Source organism: Copadichromis virginalis, linkage group LG22 (genome assembly GCF_057382275.1).
Source record: "Copadichromis virginalis isolate Kocher_CV1m ecotype Utaka linkage group LG22, C_Virginalis_male_GT1.1, whole genome shotgun sequence".
Lineage (NCBI taxonomy): Eukaryota > Metazoa > Chordata > Actinopteri > Cichliformes > Cichlidae > Copadichromis > Copadichromis virginalis.
In genome coordinates this window covers 12,070,083-12,084,533 of record NC_140638.1, presented here as the reverse complement: position 1 = coordinate 12,084,533, position 14,451 = coordinate 12,070,083, and the positions used below count along the sequence as shown (strand labels likewise).

General features: G+C 44.2%; 2 protein-coding genes and 1 non-coding gene across 4 annotated transcripts; all 3 read left to right on the top strand.

The window, feature by feature from the left end:
- The first annotated feature begins 81 nt into the window (after positions 1 to 81).
- On the top strand, positions 82 to 3,291 carry nrm (nurim). Its single transcript, XM_085446758.1, has 4 exons — positions 82 to 271; positions 910 to 1,103; positions 1,218 to 1,394; positions 2,234 to 3,291. Exons 1-4 carry the CDS (start codon positions 121 to 123, stop codon positions 2,552 to 2,554), a joined length of 843 nt encoding a protein of 280 aa, XP_085302884.1. The 5' UTR covers positions 82 to 120; the 3' UTR covers positions 2,555 to 3,291.
- trnak-cuu (transfer RNA lysine (anticodon CUU)) lies at positions 502 to 574 on the top strand. Its single transcript has one exon. It is a non-coding gene; the product is annotated as a tRNA-Lys (tRNA).
- Positions 3,292 to 4,591: 1,300 nt separating the features above from the next.
- On the top strand, positions 4,592 to 14,203 carry ppp1r18 (protein phosphatase 1, regulatory subunit 18). 2 transcript variants are annotated; one of them, XR_014917605.1, is made up of 3 exons: positions 4,592 to 8,515; positions 11,131 to 12,217; positions 13,286 to 13,349. XR_014917605.1 is itself a non-coding variant. In XM_085446439.1 (3 exons), exons 1-3 carry the CDS (start codon positions 4,592 to 4,594, stop codon positions 13,337 to 13,339), a joined length of 4,197 nt encoding a protein of 1,398 aa, XP_085302565.1. In that variant the 3' UTR covers positions 13,340 to 14,203. The 2 variants fall into 2 exon arrangements, 1 of the variants encoding a protein (XP_085302565.1); XM_085446439.1 differs by having other exon boundaries at positions 11,131 to 11,349; positions 13,286 to 14,203.
- The last annotated feature ends 248 nt before the right edge of the window (positions 14,204 to 14,451 follow it).

Genomic DNA, 14,451 nt, shown 5'->3' with positions numbered 1-14,451 from the left:
CTCCTCTGATGCACCTCCACCTGTAGGCAGCATTCGCCGCACACTAGCACCACCTTGTGTCTACATCGGGTACTACAACCACCTCCCATCTCCCGGAACTGTTCGCGATAAGCACTGATAATGGCGTCAGTCACGGTACGTGGCTTGGCTCTCTGCACTACGTCTTTGCTAAACTTTGCGTTTGTTTTCATATCCGGTGCAGATCTCATTCGGTTTGTCTCGTTTCGAGCCATTTACCATAACATCACGGGGGAGACGACACTCTGTCGAGGTAAGTTCCCGTAAGCGGCAGGCGGCCAGGAGCGATTACCAAACACTGGTGGAGGCGATATCTGTAAAACCGTTAAATACCTCATATACTTTTTGGCTATGGAAAAAATTACTGTATAGGTTTATATAAGTATAATTTAACGAATGTTAAATTCATATACGTCATATAGTTCAATTATTACGTTCTCCATATGTGCTATAAATACCACTGGGCGGCTGTTTAGAACCAGCGCCCGGCTAGCTCAGTCGGTAGAGCATGAGACTCTTAATCTCAGGGTCGTGGGTTCGAGCCCCACGTTGGGCGGTGAGATTTTTTTTTCCTTATGTTTTTTTTAGGGCTGTTTTTATTATTAGGGCTATTTTATTCTGTTTACTAAAACAAAAATTATCATTACGGGCTTAAAAGCATAATTTGCTTATCGCCAATATCAAATATCGACCAAATGGCGAGTGTTTGAAAGCTGATTTCGGGTGAGCAGGAATACTGGGTTTGTTAATTAGATTAATTAGCTATTCGTGGTAACGTTCGATTTTCTGTTTTGTTTTTTGTTTTTTTGTGGCATTTTCAATGAGTGCTTAGGATTAGGATTGCCGTCAATGTTAAAGTGACGTTTTTTCCTCTGATTCCCCATGGCTAAGACTCCATACCATGGTCGGTGGCCCTGCGGGACAGCTCTGTTCTGAGGGCTCTTGCTGTGGATCTGGGGCTCCTGGCCCTCTTCATCGTGCAGCACAGCCTGCTGGCCTGGCTGCCTGTCAAACAGGCCCTGCAGTCAGTGCTGGGGCCCCTCAACAGGACAGCATACTGCTTCACCACAGCACTCGCCCTCCAGGTACAGCAGCGCCCTTTCTCTGAGTGTTTACTGTCACATAGAAGCATAACTTACTCCTACCTTAGTGTTAATCACACCTTTCAGTGTGCATCATTGCTCTGTTTCCTGTGTTAGATCTTGATGCGGTACTGGCAGCCTGTGACTAACGCCCCCTGCCTGTGGTCAGTGCGTCAGGCACCCTGGAGTGTCTGGTTCCCCCTGCTCTGCTTCTCGCTGCACTTCCTCTGTTGGGCCATCATCTGCAGCATCCTCATGATCTTTGATTACCCAGAACTACTGGGCATCAAGCAGGTAGGGATCAAAAACAAATGCACATGTTTGTGCTTTCAGATGCTGGAAAATCAGAGGTTGCTCAACTAAAAATACTAAAAAAAATCTATGATTACAGTTTGCTTTATTTGTGGTTGTTGATTACTGCTTGGTTAGTTGGTGTTCCTTAAAAGAATTAATTAACACCACTTTAAAATATCGTGCTGTTAAACAACAAGAAGCAAATGGATATTTACTGCACATATGCTCCCTGGCCGTTTCATTAGGTACAGCTTTTCAACTGGTCAATAACAAAAATATCTAATCAGCCAATCACATGGCAGCTCAGTGCTTGTAAGCATGTAGACATGAGCAGCTGACCTGCTGAAGTTCAAACTGAGCATCACATGGGGAGGAATTTCAAGGTTTTAATTTTCAGCACCCATCAGTATGAATCACAACCCTAATCAGAGTTTTCACTGTTGTGGCTGAGCAGGACTGAAAGATTTTACTGCAGTGAGAACTGAACCTCCGTCCCCAAATGTAAAGGCTCTCCTCCAGTAAAGCAGTGCTAGTGTGGTGCCAGTATTGCCTTGGTGCACACATTTTGATAATTTTTGAAAACCAGCGGTTATTAACATCTATATGTTTCACCTGTCACCTGGTGCTCTGGGCCTAACTCCGTATTTAATGACTCTGACCCTTTCCACCACCATCTTATAATTACATTTTAATGAAATGCCCTTTTAATAAATCAATAGAGATTACAATACTGACCCAAGTAATCTGCATTACTTAGATCAGTAACTTCGGTGCTCCCGGAGGAGAGCGTGTGTATGGGCATGAATAAACTCCATTTACTGACTAACCTCCTCCCTCAGGTGTATTACGACTGTCTCGGATTGGGGGACCCCCTCTCTCACAAGTCGCCCCGTGCTCAGCGCCTCCTGTCCCACCTGCGCCACCCGGTGTGCCTGGAGCTGGGTGTGGTGCTGTGGCTCCTGCCGGCCTTATCCCTGGACAGGCTCCTGCTGGCGGGGGCTCTGTCGGCCTACCTGGCTCTGGCGCACTCTCTGGACAAACAGGATTTAGCCTACCTGTGTGTGCAGCTCAACAGTAAGATGCAGCTCTTTGCGCAGCCACACGGAGGCAGCGCCGACGCCATGCCCAACGAGGACACTGACGACCACAAGAAGAAGTGAAGCAGAGGTCTTCCCAGTGCTTTGATCTGAATCTGTCATAAATAATGTTTTAAAACTGACTACAAAAGAGTTTCTGTAGGTCTCTTGAGCCTGATGTCTGCTGATTTTGTCATTTCAAATGTATTTTATTACAGTTTATGCCATCGTGTGAAAACACAGCCGCCCCCCCTGCTCGTACAGAGGTGTCACTTTTCTTAAAACTACTAATTTTGATACAATTAGGTTGAAACATTTTTATACTGAATATTTTTTAATACATGAAATTGTTTTACTGTATAGTCTTACTGGCTGTTACAGTGCCCAAGACAAGTACATTAACACTGTGTTTCTCTGGAAGCTAATTTCAGGTTTATCTTTCCTTTGAAAACCGACGTTTCACTGAGATTTTACACTGGTAAAAGCTTTTTTCTTTTTCTGCTCTGTGACAGAACAAAGTGACAATGTTTCTGCTACAATGAATGTATCTCCTTCAAAGCTTTTCCTCGATGGTGAGATCAAACCGATTGTTTAAAGACGTGAAGCTGAACGTATCGAACAAACTACTTTTAACGTTTATCATGCTTGATAAATAAGGTATTATCAAGGCAGCCAGTATTAGTATTAGTGGATTCTGTAATGTCTCATTTGGTATGTTTTTTTACACTAATGTTTTCCCCATGTGTGCCTTACTGTAATTACCGTGACAGCTTTCAGTATTTTTAAAAACATGTTCAATAAAAGTGGAAAGTTCACTTGTCCTGGTAAATTGTGTCTGTTTTTTAGGTTTATTTTTTATTTTTATGAGTCAAGTTTTAAGAGTTTAAGGAGCAGATGTTTGATTTAAATTGTTGTTTGTTTGTTTTTATTTAATTTTAAAGCTGATATATCACAGATGAACTACAGCTTTAATAACCGAGCCAGAAGATGTTTTTTTGTTGTTGTTTTTATTTTATTTTACAGGGTATAGATCGATATATATGCTCACTGGCCAACTTATTGGGTACACCTGAGGGATTTTTGTAATTAGGGGAAAGTTTCATATCCATCTAAACGCTCTCGTGTTGATGAATATGAATAAACATGAATAACATTTTTGACTGTATGTTTTCTATCAGAGACGCTAGAAAATAATTTTTAAAAATAAAAATGCGAATAATCAGCAATGAAGATATTCCGGTAGTTTGGGGTACACACCTCTGTCAGTGGAGCTGATCGTGTTTGATCTGCTTCAATCAAGTCCCGCTGCAGCTCTGCATGCTGACACCACATCCCGTTTCACCGCCCTCCACCTCCACCGCTTTACCAATTAACCCTGCGGGACGCGGGGGTGAGCAAAGGCGGGGGAGGGCTGGTTGGTGGCCGGGCAGACGGCTGTGTGCTTTAAACGCCTTTTCTTAGGTCCGACAATATGGTGTGTGCCACTAAACTCTCCAGAGGGAATTGAATGTAATTATCGGATTAGAGCGCTGCAGCTCTCGAGCTGGAAATATTTACAACCGCACGGAGGACGGAGGTTTTTCTGCTCTGATGTCCACTCAGGTCCCGATATCGTTTGACTGGGTCACTGATCATTTTTAAAAGTTGGGTTTTGACAGGACAGATTAATCTGTTCGTTACAGGCAAAGGAGGTTTTCCATGGTGGAGTAGACCGCTTTACGCACAAGTGGAGATGTAAAGTCGGGGTGGATGCAGTGATATTTTTGCCAAAACAAGAGTTTGGGTGAGTTATATTCAGAATTTTCATTAAATATGTTACAACTGAGGTTATGCATTATGTGCTGCGAGTTAATTCGATTACATGTGCTCTTTTATTATCCTTTAACATGAACAGATAAATAGACTGCACTGTCAAACGTGTGCTTTAATGCCTACTTGGATGTAAATTAAACCTGCTAACATGTTACCATGAGGTGTAGTTGTTCCTCGGCTTTATGTGGCAAAACTTCCATTTTTGCATGTTTATTAGAAAGAAAATTGATAATATTTTATTCTTTGCAGAGGATTCCCAGAGGCTCTGAAGAGGAACCGTTTTATCCAAAAGTGGGCACCTTTTCTGTTATGTCTGTTTCCTCTCTGCCAGAATGGAAACAACTCCTTCTGGAGAAAAAGAGGAGAGAAGAGGAGGAGCGAGAGAGGAGGGAAAAAGAGGAGGAGGAGAAGTTTGCCAGCATGCCAGCTTGGAAGCGAGGGATCATCCAGAGAAGGAAGGCGAAGCAGGAGTATGTGGGTGACAGGGAGAAGGAGAGAGACGGCTGTCTGCTGCAAGTGGATCACAGATCTCCTTCTGATGGTCTGAGTGACACAGACAGCTTCGTAACAGTTAATCTGGGAAGCGAACTGTCGCTCAGTCCAGAGCCAGGCCAGTGGCTGGATGCAGATCCCAAACTAGTGAGCCAGGTGTCTGTAGAAACAATAGTTCCAGTCCATGAAAATCCATTTATTCTCACGCAGAGTGCATGGAGGAAGAGCAGGGATGGAGAAACAGGGAACGAGCCAGAAGTTAAGGAGAGAGATAAATTAAGCCCCAGGAGTCAAGATGGGGAGCTGGGGAGAGGACGAGATATAGAGCTGAAAAAAGAGAGGTTTAGGGACTTGAGTGAGGGGAGGGAAAAAGACAGGAGCAGGGATAGGAGTCAAGGAAGAGAAAGAGAGAATAGCAGGGAGGGGTGTGAAAAGGAAAAAAGCCAGCTGAAGGAGTTGGTTAAGGATGCAGTCAGGGAGCAGGAATTTCTTAAAGTTAGAAAAGACACAGAGGAAAAAGAAACCCCTTCACCCACTTCTTCGCTTTCCCCTCTTATTCCGTGTCTTCGGACCATCAGAGCTGACAATATCATCATCATCGAGCAGGACAGGAAGGGCAGCGATGAGAGAAAGGGTAGATGGAGGGAGGCAGAGCGGGAGAAGCTCGAGGAGGACCAGCCGGGGAAGAAAGGGGTGAAGATGGACCTAAGGGAGATTCTGGCTGGAGGAGGGAGTGTCACTGAGATCCGAGCCTCTGAAGTTCTTATTATAAAGCCCTCAACCTGCCCTGAAGAAAGGAGTGCAGGGGGGAAAGGGAGAGAGGATGGGGAGATGAAGGGCAGCATGGATGCAAGAAGGGAGAGCATAGGCAGGGAGCTGAGAACAGATGTGTCCTGGCTGAGAGAGAAAGAAAAGGAGAAACCATGGGGCCAGGCAACAGTTATTAATAAAGACAGCAGAAAGGACAGCTTGGATGATAATGTTTTTGTGGAGAGAGGAGGGAGGGTTAGTCAGCTGCTGAGTAAATTCGGAGAGCACCCCAAGCCTCCATCCCGATCCAAAAGCTCCGATAATTTCCTTGAGCCAGGGAGGAGAAAATACTCAGGAGATCAGGATGAGCAGCAGTCCAAGGAGAGGAAGGCAGATGGAAAGAATACGCTGCTAAAAGGTGTCCCAAAACGCTCGTTTAGCTTCTCCGATCGAGTCATCTGCGCTAAGGAGAATGGGATAGGTGACGAAGGGTTTTACGAGAGAAAAATTCGTGAGAGGATTCACTCAGAGAGCATGGCGCCATGGGTAGATGTAGCTGCCTTAAGGAGGGAAACCACATCGAAGATGGGGTGTGCACGACTTCTAGAGAGAGACAGATTGGGAAAGCACAGAGTAAAAACCGAAGACTTTGGTATACAGCTTAAGAAAGTCGAGTTTGTTGACAGGAGGGCCGCGGAGAAGGTCGGCGATGCAGACGGGGATGTGGGGTTCACGGTGGCCTCAGTTAAAAACACGGAGGGAATATCATTTGCTAGGAGAGTGCCGATTAGGCAGGATGGGAAAGCAAGAGCTGACAGAGAGGTGAAGCGACCGGCAGGTGAGAAGAGTTTAGAAAGGGAGGTGAATGTAGACAAAGATTCAGAGGGAGGGGGAGAGATTGAGGTGAAAGTTTGTGAGAAAACAGATTCTCAAAGAGAGGATGGACTAGAGAGCTCACCCGAAACAAGCAACGTTGATGCTGAGAGTCACTGCAGACATGATTTGGCTTTTACTGAGTGCTCCAGTTTAGGCTCTACAATTCCAGACAGGGCCCTCCATAAAGGTGCAGACTGGAGACTACAAGGACCTTACCTAACACAGTCTGTTTTATCCCCACATACTGAGGATCTAATAAGTAAAATAGAAAAAATAGGAGACACAACCTTTTATAGCAACAAAGACAGCAAAGAGGAGGTGCAAGCAGCAGGATCAGAAAACCTCAGTTATGATTCGACCCCCAGATCTCCGAAAAGGAGCGCACTCACCGGGAACCCTCCAGGCCCCGTGGAGATTCAGATTCCCAGGACTGTGTTTTATGTTGCAGAAGAAGTGGTGGAGAAAATAAAGCCCGGGTGTCAACGCAGCGAGGGGCAAGACTGTCATGGAGGTCGACAGGTCGAGAGGAGGGATAGCTGGAGGATTGGGAAGCCCTTAAGCCGCATAGAGTCTCTGCGAGAGAAAATCAGACAGAGAGAGCTGGAGAAACAGCGACAGGGTGAAGGAAGTGAAGCTGCGGAGATTAATGCTACTCAGACAGCGGGGGACAGGTACGAGGAGAGGGGAACTGAAATAGAAAAACAGTGGGAAGCTACAGCACACATGCAGAAGAGGCCGGCCGAAACAGAGCAGGGACAGGAAGAAGCAGCGGCGCAGACATCCGCGGCTGCGTTTGACGTCACGCAGGAAGTCGGCGTGTTGAAAACCTGCCCTCAGCTTCCTGTTTCTGTCCTACTGTCACAAACTGTCAGAGGAGAGGAAGTGACAAGCGAGTGTACCGCCAGGGCCTCCGAAGCTACCTCCGAAGCCCTCCAGATATCTGAGGATGAGGACGACCCAGTGAAACATGTAGAAGAGCCACAAAGGCGCGACTGGGGCCGAAACGCAAGCACAGAAGAAGAACAGGAGGAGGAGGAAGGAAAGGAGCTCTCCGAGGAGGAGGTAGAGGAATACACATCACCTCTCGATTCTACACAATCTCTCTCTCCTTCGCCGCCTCTTCCCAACTCTCTCGCAGCCATGAGTCGGATCTACAACTTGGAAACCGTGGGTTCGAGGTCGGGCTTGTATTTGAGGGACAGGACAGTGGACATCTCATCGTCTGTGCACCTTGTTAAAGTGAAGCCAATCATATCGAACTCACAGCAGGGGGACAACAAAGCATTTACAGGCGATGACATTAGTGGGGTTCAGACAATACAGCAGCAGATTGAGCAGTTTCAGCTGAAAGAGCAGGAAGCGCAAAACTCTTCGTCAAATACCTCCCTGAAGGACAGAGAGACGAAGGGGCAACAAAGAGTGTTAAAGCAACAGAGAAAGGACGATTTTCGGACCCAGCAGATAAAGGACGACCTCAAAGCACATCAGATAAAGGACGATGTTAAAACCCAGGAGAAGGATCAGGAAACACCAGACCTCAACCCCAAAGTGTCTTCTCATCACGCTTGTTCTCCCACACCTCAGGCCAAACAAACTATCACAGTCACCCCCTCATATCTCAGGACCCAATCCCCAGACAACTCCCTGAAAGCCACAGATTGTGCCCCGACCCCGGCTTCTTCCCCAAGCTCGCCATCTCCTGCCCAGTCTCCGAGTGTGTCTCCGTCACCCACCCAGACACCTGTGCTCTTTTCTATCAGGAGTGCCTCCGGGGGCCAAGTGAAGCGAGGCGCCACCATCACAGTCACACCAAAAAGGGCAACGGGAGCCGCAGCACGGCCCTCGGCGTCCACATCAACCCCAGCGAAGACCCCACACCAGCAGCAGCAGACTCAGACGGTGTCAACCCCCGCAAAGACACCACCACAGCAGCAGCAGGGCCAGACAGTGTCAACCTCCACGAAGACAACACCACAGCAGCAGACCCAGACAGCCCCCGCTGTGACTGAGCCGGGGAAGAAGAAGTATCCAACTGTGGAGGAAATTGTGGTGATCGGTGGATATCAGAACCTGGAGAAGTCGTGTCTGGTCAAGAATAGAGGGACCCCAAAAAAGGTGAGTGGAAACTGTGTTGTTACTTTGTTACTTTGTTTTAACATGTCCCCACATGCTTTCTAAAGTTTATCAGACATACACCAACGTTTATCACCTGCTGTCACCTGCACGATGGGCCTCGCCATCAAGCCTTTTCACCGAGAGAACATCCCTTTCCACTGAGTACAGTTGCAGAGACCGACCTAAGCTGGTTAAGGCTTTATCAAGCACGACATCTTGATTCTTAGCCATGAAGTCCTCAAGTGATCTCCTTTGCCATTTGCTTATGCGGTCTCGTGCTGTGCAGATTTTTGACTTTCATCCTGTGATAACGGTTTCTACATATCACACTTTACACACTTAAGTAAAATTGTATTTGGGTGATTTATTATCATTAAAAAGAAGCATGCAAACCCACAGATGGATAAAGGAAAGTGCTTGATGATTGGTGTTAACTGGACTCACTCATATGCTTCATAGTCATCTGCAGAGACGGTTGACAGTAATGTTGCAGGATTCACTGGAGAGAAAAAAAAAGTTAAATAGGAAGCCGCAGTGACAGACATCCTCTCTCTATATAATTTTTTTTTTTGCATTTTCTCTACCTACATAACATGACCTTTTATCTCTGTGAATACATGCGATACCACACCTGCGTCCACAGTGGACCTGTAAATTAATTTTCCTGGAGTTCATGTTAAATGTTCTGTTTCCTCTTTTTAACTTCTGTGAATCCGAGCAGGAGGGGGAAGGCAGAGTTGCTAAGCAGGGCAGCAAATTTTTTTTTTTTTCCACCATCCTGTAATGATAAATCTGGCTGTATTGACAGTTTTCACTGCCTATTAGAAGAATGTGATTGGTGGTAACCCCCTTCAGTCTGCTTCCTCGTTCCCTTGTACCAGTTCAGTTGTTTCTGTTGAGTCAGCTTCTCACACAAATCTCCCTTTGTGTTTTCTTGGCTGTGTCCTAGCAGGGGTTTGGTAGTTAGACCAGAGTCTTGGCAGACAGTTTTTGACCACGCTGCCCTCCCACTGTATACAGCTGACAGCAGGCCGCCAACTACGAGCTCGATGTGCGTGAGATGGGAAAGAAAGCGAGGCAGGGTTTTGCAGACAGATCAAAGGGCGGCTCACTGGCAGAGAAGTCGCAAGGAAGGAAAACTGACATTTTTGACAGTCATACTGAGAGGATTAAAGTCTTGTTATTTGGTCTGATAGAAACTCCCTGTCACGCTGCATGTTTTTGCTCACTTCCTCTTTTAAGACTTCCTCCAAGCACGACAAAGAGCCTGACACAGGGAAGTGACGCGGTGCCCATTTTTAAATTGCCAAATGCGACTCTGATGCTCAACTGTTACATTACCGGACCACCTGTAACCTAAAGCATGAAAATGAAAGTTCCCAAATAGCATTACTGTGGCCTTTAATTAGATAAATAATCATGCATTCTCTGCATGCATCTCTATAATAAGTTGTGTAATCCCTGCCTGCATGTGTAAGCACCGCCCTCCTTAGCCTCTGTGAGTGATGACCACTGAGTGATTCTCTGACCACCTGTCGCTCTCACGTTGATGCCCTACAGACAGTTTGACGTCAGGCTTCCTTCCCTTCCCCCCTCCAAGCCACGCCATCATGTCACAGGGCAAGAGGCTCATCTGCTATCTCATCTAAGTTTTCTTTTCATATGTGCACTTTTTTTTTGTTTTCTAGCATAAAATATGTCCAGAAGTGGTAGATATCCTTCTTTATGCTGCTAAGATGTGGCCTTAAACATGGCTGTCACATGTTATCAAATGGAGCAGTGCACTTTTGAGAATCTGAAGTCAAGTATTACTTGATAAACTTTCTTCTTTATGGCTCTTTTTTTTGCTCTTTTCCCATCCCTGTGTCGCCGGGTGCCTCTGCTGTCCCGCTGTGCCTGGGTTAATCGGGTTCAGGGAGGAAGGATTAGCCTACTGTGCCTCAGCATGCCAGCTTCTCTAACCCAGAGCTGTTTTGTGCTCCGTCCACATTTAGTGCAAAGCCGTTATCGTGCACATCACGTCTGCGCTTCTGGGTGTGTTTGCTGCACGTTCAGGCTTCAGAGCTGAGATGCTGTCGTTATAAAACGTGCTGTGTGGGGATGCGCTGGCGTTTTACACCACACCGGCCTTCGAATAAACAAACTCAAACACCCGTCAGGCCAGGCGGGGGCCTTGTTCTCCTTTTCAGCAGTTTAAGAGAAGTGGCAAACCAAAACTTCAGTTTCAGCTTCTTAGGCTGAATACGCATCAGAATTAGTTATCAATGAGTGCACGAAGGGTTCAGCCAGTAAGTCCTTCTACAGACGGTGTATTTCTGCTGTGTTAAGCCCCGTGCTGTCACTTAAAATTACACTGACAGCATCAAAACCTCGCTGACACTGAAACCTTCTCCAGATCTGCAGTGTGTTTACATGACGAACAAACAGCTTGCTAAAGGAACACCAACATTTTCCCTGTAATAACCCCACTTTTACTGCAGCATTACTGCAAATCCGTAATGTGAAGGTTTTTGCTACAATACTATATTTTTTAACAAGCATGTAAAACCGTAAATATTAGCTTAAATGTAATTCATCAAAAGCATAACCACGCCTTTCTGTATTCACTTTTGCAGGGGAAGGTGTGTTTTAATGAGGTCAAGCTGGAGCAGGTGTGTGAGTACCCATCGGAGGCCCTCATGCAGTTCTTCAATCCCCACTCTCAGGACCTGGGGAGCGCGGAGAGGCTGCAGGATGAGGAGGTGCAGGAGGAGCAGGGTGACAGGGAGGGGGGGGCGGTCGTGGTGAAGAATACGAGGAGTACGGGAACTGCAACGGGACCGCGTGTAATAGATGTGAGTCACTTACCCCCACGGCTCAGAAAACATAACGTTTAGTGAGGTCTTTTTCGGCCTTACTGACACCCTGATAAACTCTGTGGGTTTGGATTTCATGAAAGATAACATGCTGAATTTTGGTTTATGGTCAGAAGAAGGCTGAGTGCCTCAAGATAAGGCTTGAGCTTGTCTTATAACTCGCAAATCCCAAACCAACAATGTATTGATCCTAACAAGAAAGCCTGACATTATGCTTCTTCATTGTTTACCACTGACATAAAATTCATGATGTTTCCTCAGTAGGAAAAGAATGGGCACTGTAGTTTTTCTGAGAGACTCCAAATGTGTACAAATTCACAAATAAAAATACTTGTGTGCTAAAAACCACAGTGCCCAGCTTTTTAGGAAATTTCTGAAGGAAAAATGGTGACTAAATGTCTCTTCAGTAATGTAAAGATGTCTTTATATGAGTCTGAAACCAGATGCTCATTTGTTAATGTTTTGTCAGTCACATGTTGTTACCACAGGTGATGGTCCCTTCTGTAGCATCAGTTTGTTCAGAGCCATGTAATAACAAGATTAGTTATTGTAGGGTGACCAACCGTCCTCTTTTCACTGGACATGTCCCCTTTTCATGTTCTGTCCGGTGCGTCTGGGGGGGATTTTCGAGATTGATAAAAATGTCCAGGTTTTCCTATATTCAGACAGAGGACCCATGTGTGACGTCATTCCCGAACTGCTGCTTTGTGAGCGCTTGTTCTGCGCTCACAGATGGGACAGACAGCACGCAGCAATGCGCCTAATGATGTTTAAAAGATCCCAAAGCGCAAGTGCATCTTTTCAGACGAACCGCAAAAGAAATTTCCCTCGTACCGACCCAGTACTGGTAATTTTTCTTATGCAGATGAGGCGTTATTTCTGTACCATTATTTAATTCCAGAGGCTTTTAAGTTATTTTTTTGCACTTGTTGACTTGCAAAAGCCTCTATGACATATTTTATTTTGACAATTCATTAACCACACAGAGAAGGCATCGTTTAAATATGTTAAATATATTTCTTTAAGCAAGTTCTTCATGAGTAGCCAAGTGTCCTCTTTTTTGGAAATCAAAATATGGTCACTCTAAGTTATTGTTCTATTAAAATAACATACATACACATTCCTTGTAATATTGTTCGTCCATGTTTGCTGAATTACTACCCTTAGCATTTTGTCGCCAATATTTACATAATATTATTAAATAAGATTTACTGAAGGGGCAAAAAGGCTTTTCAATTTAGCTAGCTGCTAGCTTTGCTGCTAAGGGGAGAGTGACGTTAAAAATATACATTTCTAAACATTTAATAAATGCTGGCAGGTCATTCTTCTGTACTGGAGACATGTATATTTCTCCTGTCACTGTTGTGGATTTTACATAATTTCCCTAGAGTTATTGAAAAATGTTTCTAGGAGTTATTGTGCAAACTAGCAGTTAGCACACTAGCTGCTAGTCAGCGCATCTGTTAGCTTGGTTGCTAACCTAGCAGTATATCATTTTTGTTTAGTTTTTTTTTTTTTTTTTTTTTAAATATATGAACTGTCTGCAAGGGTAGTTAGTCCAACAGAAAAGGAGGTTAAATGAAGGTTAGAAAATATAGGAAATAAAAATATACCTTAACTGTACAAACTGACCAAATTTGAATATCTTGTAAACAGCAGCTGGTTGGAAATGAGGGCAAGCTTGGTAAAATGAAACTTTTGCAAATAAAAATTACAAAGAAATGGTTAAGATTTTTAAATTCAATGCTACTGTAAATACCAGAGAGCAAATGGAAAGGTAAAATTGCATTTATGGCTCTCACAAAGCTATAAATGTTACCTTTGGTGAATGGGAATACCTCAAAATACAAACTAAAATGACATAAAGATCCTAGATTCACCATATTTACCTTCCATCTCCGTCTCTATTTTTCAGATGAGTCTTGCCCTCGATAGAAGCCAGTCACCTTCGCCAAAATTACCCATCTGATGAGGTCACCACCATTTTATTGAACAATAATGTTGTTTTTTGGTCTGTTTTGATCATTTTTTAATTGTGTTTGTCATTACTTGTGGTGTTTTGTTTTCTCTAGTATCAGGATGAATAAGGGACCAAATAATTGTGTTTACTTCACGGATAAAGTCACCTAGTTTATTTTCAGGGAAACTGAGGGAAAGTGACATGAATGTAGTAGCACGTAACCCGTCAGCGGTGCACTGCTGGGTGATGAAGGATCACTTGTCTATGCAATATAATGAAACAGATAAGAGTTATATTTTCTAGGTAATATATATATATATGATAGTTTCTTTTATGTTAATGTCCTTCTTAATTTAAGTCAGCACTGCCTCATCACAGAAAAAGAAGAACTCTTGATGTTTGTATCATCTGACTTCATGTGCCTGCTGGAATTGCCCATACAGATGATCTGAAGATCTGTTAATGTGTTTTGCTTGAAGCCTTTCAGAAAACGCTCCTCTCAGCAGGTGTTATGTGTTGCATGAACGGGTTTTGGTGCAATGTGTGAGGTGATGAAAGTTTTAATTGTTTTTAAATTGGAGTTAAATGGAATTTTATTGTTGCATGAACAACCGCTGTGCAAAGAATGGTTTTGTATTGTTATTTTTCTCGGGTGGAGGTGGAGACTGAGAGGAAGTCCCTGAGAGGACAAAGAGCAAACTGAAACTTCATATTACAGCTGATATCTGACTTTCAGCTGTGCACCATTTATAATCTTATTATCTTTTGTAATTGAGCGTTTTGATTGGTAAAAGAAGTTGCAAATTCTGTGATTCTGTGATTGAAGAACCTGACTTCAAAAGAAAAAAAACTAATAAACATTACTGAAAAGTGTGTTGGCTCCTCTTTTTTTGTCTGGATACAAACAGACTTTTTATCTGCTTTTCCGTGTCCAATCGCAGTGGTTCCCCTCAAAATGTTCTCAGGAAATCAATTACAATATCGCCTACATAAATACATAAGTTAATAAAAATATAGTATTAAGCATTTTGCTCAGTAAATAATCTCCTCTGTTTCACTTTACCTATGCTGGAGTTTCCAGTTGTATCACATGAGCTTGATAACAAATTTCACACTTTTCT